This window comes from Tasmannia lanceolata, unplaced genomic scaffold (assembly GCF_043159265.1).
Source record: "Tasmannia lanceolata isolate RefF3 unplaced genomic scaffold, GAP_Taslan_0.1 ptg000003l, whole genome shotgun sequence".
Classification (NCBI taxonomy): Eukaryota; Viridiplantae; Streptophyta; class Magnoliopsida; order Canellales; family Winteraceae; genus Tasmannia; species Tasmannia lanceolata.
Window position 1 is genome coordinate 4,467,332 of NW_027518680.1, and position 3,238 is coordinate 4,470,569.

At 50.4% G+C, this 3,238-nt stretch overlaps 1 protein-coding gene across 1 annotated transcript; it reads left to right on the forward strand.

Moving 5' to 3' along the window:
* The first annotated feature begins 529 nt into the window (after positions 1-529).
* LOC143860332 (uncharacterized) lies at positions 530-2,911 on the forward strand. The gene is made up of 3 exons (XM_077370922.1): positions 530-1,687; positions 1,770-2,212; positions 2,302-2,911. Exons 1-3 carry the CDS (start codon positions 709-711, stop codon positions 2,764-2,766), a joined length of 1,887 nt encoding a protein of 628 aa, XP_077227037.1. The 5' UTR covers positions 530-708; the 3' UTR covers positions 2,767-2,911.
* The last annotated feature ends 327 nt before the right edge of the window (positions 2,912-3,238 follow it).

The window sequence follows — 3,238 nt, forward strand, 5'->3', positions numbered from 1 at the left end:
TTCCGGACTGAATTTTGTCTTCTAGCGGCCAGTTCGGTGCGGACCGGACTGATTTTTGTCGTCTTGTGAGAACGCGTTATATCCAGTACGGTTTTTTCCGGACTGAATTTTGTCTTCTAGCGGCCAGTTCGGTGCGTACCGGACTGATTTTTGTCGTCTTGTGAGAACGCGTTATATCCAGTACGGTTTTTTCCGGACTGAATTTTGTCTTCTAGCGGCCAGTTCGGTGAGGACCGGACTGATTTTTGTCGTCTTGTGAGAACGCGTTATATCCAGTACGGTTTTTTCCGGACTGAATGCCGAGTGCGGAGTGCGGAGTGCGGAGTGCGGAGTGCGGAGATCCATCTTTGGGACGTGAATTTTTACGCGCGTGCTTGATCGTATTGATGGTGGGAGAATGTGTCCGTCATAAATAGGGGACACGTGGCGCAATCCGGGTGGCCTCGAGATGCGTGCATCGCATTTATTACCCCACCGCCTCTGAAAAACTATATAAGGAGGTTTACCCCCCTTCACTTTTTACTTTTTACCTTTCATCTTTTTCCTCTTCTTGCTCTGGGAGTTTCCACTTCTCAGTTCGCAGCTCGCAGTCCACAGATTGCAGATCGCAGTTCGCAGTTCGTAGTCGCAGTTCGTAGCTCGCAGTCGCGTTCCAAGATCTGTTAAGGGCTCCACTCACCGGTATTCCTCTCAGCCCTTCCTTTTACTATGTCTGGTAGTACTTCCAATTCCGAGTCCGGTACGGGGTCCTCCACTAGCAGTATTTCGGAGTTTAGGATGCCTCAGGAGCCTTTTTTGGCTAGTCCGTCTGATAGGATAGACCTTGTAGATAGTGACGATGGAGGGGATAGGGATGAAGTGATCTTAGATCTGAATGCCACTCCTCCCTTGACTGGCAGTCTCCCGCAAGCAGGAGGGAGTGTTGAGAGCGACGTTAATGAAGCGTCCACAACATTCCGTCCTGGCCGGGCGGTGGAGGTGATCGCTAGAGCGCGGATGGATGCCGATCCAAAATACAACTTGCGAGCTCTAGTCGAGGAGAACTACCTCACCAGGTCTATGCTGGGGGATATCAGGGATAAATACTGCGTGCCCCCGAGATTTGAACTGAGGGCAGCTATAGAGGGAGACAGAGCCTGCAACGAGAGCCAGGATCTCTGTATTTATGAGGAGTCACTGAGGGCAGGACTCCGATTTCCGTTGCACCCCTTTTTCTCAGCGGTGCTACGTTACTACGGACTAGCCCCGGCCCAGGTAGCTCCGAACTCATGGAGATTATTAGTTGGGTTTTTATACCTCGTCCACGGTCGGTTAGAGAGGAGTGTGACTTTGTCACTGTTCCGTGCTTGTGCACACCTGAAGAAGCATAAAGAAGGGGGCTGGATCTACATTAGCCAGCGCCCTGAACGGAAGATAATCACTGGCATTCCTTCGTCGATTCACTCGTGGAAGAATAGATTCTTCTATGTTGTGGATCAGGAGGCCAGTGAGCCCTGGTCCGTCCCTCTAGTGTGGGACACTCCAGATACCTCAAAACTGAGTCGAAAGCCGCTCCTCGAAGGTGAGGACAGGATAACATTCGCCTTGATGCGGAAGGAGATCGAGCAATCGGGCCTCATCCGTTGTAAGGAGTTTTCTGAAGAGGCGATTCTGGTCGGGCTGGGCGTGAGTGCCGCGACTCCAGGACGTATGTAGCTAGACTTGTCTATGCAATCTGTTTATTTTTTATATACTTGCTTCTGACCGTTGGCTGCTCATTTGTCATGCAGAGATGAAGAAACAATCAACCGTCGAGAAAATCAGGCAGGGAGCTCAGCCGCGGGCACAAGAAGGTGCTCAACAGGCGCAGCAGGAGCGCCAGAAGAGAAAAGCGACTGTGCTGGGGAGTCCGGCCCCGTCACAGGGCATTCCTCCCCCATCCCAGAAGCCCAAGACTAAGGTGAAGCTAATAGGCCCCTTTGCTCAGGGCGGTGGCTCTTCTAAGTCCGGTGGTGCTTCTACCGGAGCCGGTTCTGGGGCTCGCCCTCCTGCGGGGATTAGTGAGCAAGTCTTTCGACCCAATTGGGCCGTTCTGAAGGATGACACTGCCTTAGGCGAGAGCCGGGTAGCAGCAGAGCTTATGAGCAAGTGTTTGCTGCAGAAGGACAAGCAACAGGTCCTTTACGAGCCGCCAGCTACAGGAGAGGAGGCTGTGTTGTCCTCCGCTTACCAGGTAAGGAAGTAGTGCTTCGATTTGCTAACTTTCTGCCCATTTCTTTCTTTCACCATACTGATGCCTGTTTCTTTCTGTTCTTTCTTCAGATCTTGCTATACTATAATGACCTCAAGGAGAAGAGTAAGAGCTTCTCCCAAGCCATTACTTCATCTGAAGAGGTGAACGGAAAGTTGGCCGTTGAGGTGCAGGAGCTTCAAACGAGCATCGGGCGAATAGAGGAGGAGAGGAAGTTGTTAAAAGAAGATCTGGCCGCAGAGAAGAGGAAACTGGCCAAGGCTGCTGAAGCCATGGAGGCTCAAAGAGGAAGGGCCACTGACAGACAGGAGAAGGCAGTAAAAGAGGCCACAGAGGCAAAGGAGGCTGAACTTTTCAGCCTGTCGAGCGAGGCTTACAGTCTTGGATACTACGACTGCCTCCAGGAGCTCCAGGCCTGCAATCCAAATCTGTTGATGCAGAACATGACTCTCCCTGCCAGGCCGAAGATTACTGATGAGGAGCCAGATACTCCTGCTGATACTCCTGCTGACATCACCTCTCTTCCAGATGCTTAGATTTTTTTTTTTTTGTTTTGTTTTGACCTCTTTTTGTAATGGTCCTTGAGACCCTACAGCTTTTACCAGCATGTTTAAAGTGAATTTTGTAATGGCCCTCGAGGCCCCACATATTCTGATCAATGAAATTTGTCTGTCTCTGATACTTCTCAGCTGAGTGATTTGCTTGACTTTGTCTTTTTATTTTGATAACCTGTGAGTGAGGCCGTTGATGGTCGAATTGCGACGAACTGGTCTTTTAACAAGTACCCAAGTTTTGTGAACTGGGTTTCCATTGAGTACCCAAGTTTTGTGAACTGGGTTTCCAATGCGTACCCAAGTTTAAGAACTGGGTTTCCAGTGCGTACCCAAGTTTAAGAACTGGGTTTCCAGTGCGTACCCAAGTTTAAGAACTGGGTTTCCAGTGCGTACCCAAGTTTTGTGAACTGGGTTTCCAGTGCGTACCCAGTTTAAGAACTGGGTTTCCAGTGCG

Bases quoted from the DNA above. Each gene is read 5' to 3' on its own strand.
- LOC143860332 (XM_077370922.1), top strand. From the start codon at position 709: ATGTCTGGTAGTACTTCCAATTCCGAGTCCGGTACGGGGTCCTCCACT. The intron at 1,688-1,769 runs GTATGTAGCTAG...TTTGTCATGCAG, and splicing joins GAGTGCCGCGACTCCAGGAC to AGATGAAGAAACAATCAACC. The intron at 2,213-2,301 runs GTAAGGAAGTAG...TTCTTTCTTCAG, and splicing joins TGTTGTCCTCCGCTTACCAG to ATCTTGCTATACTATAATGA.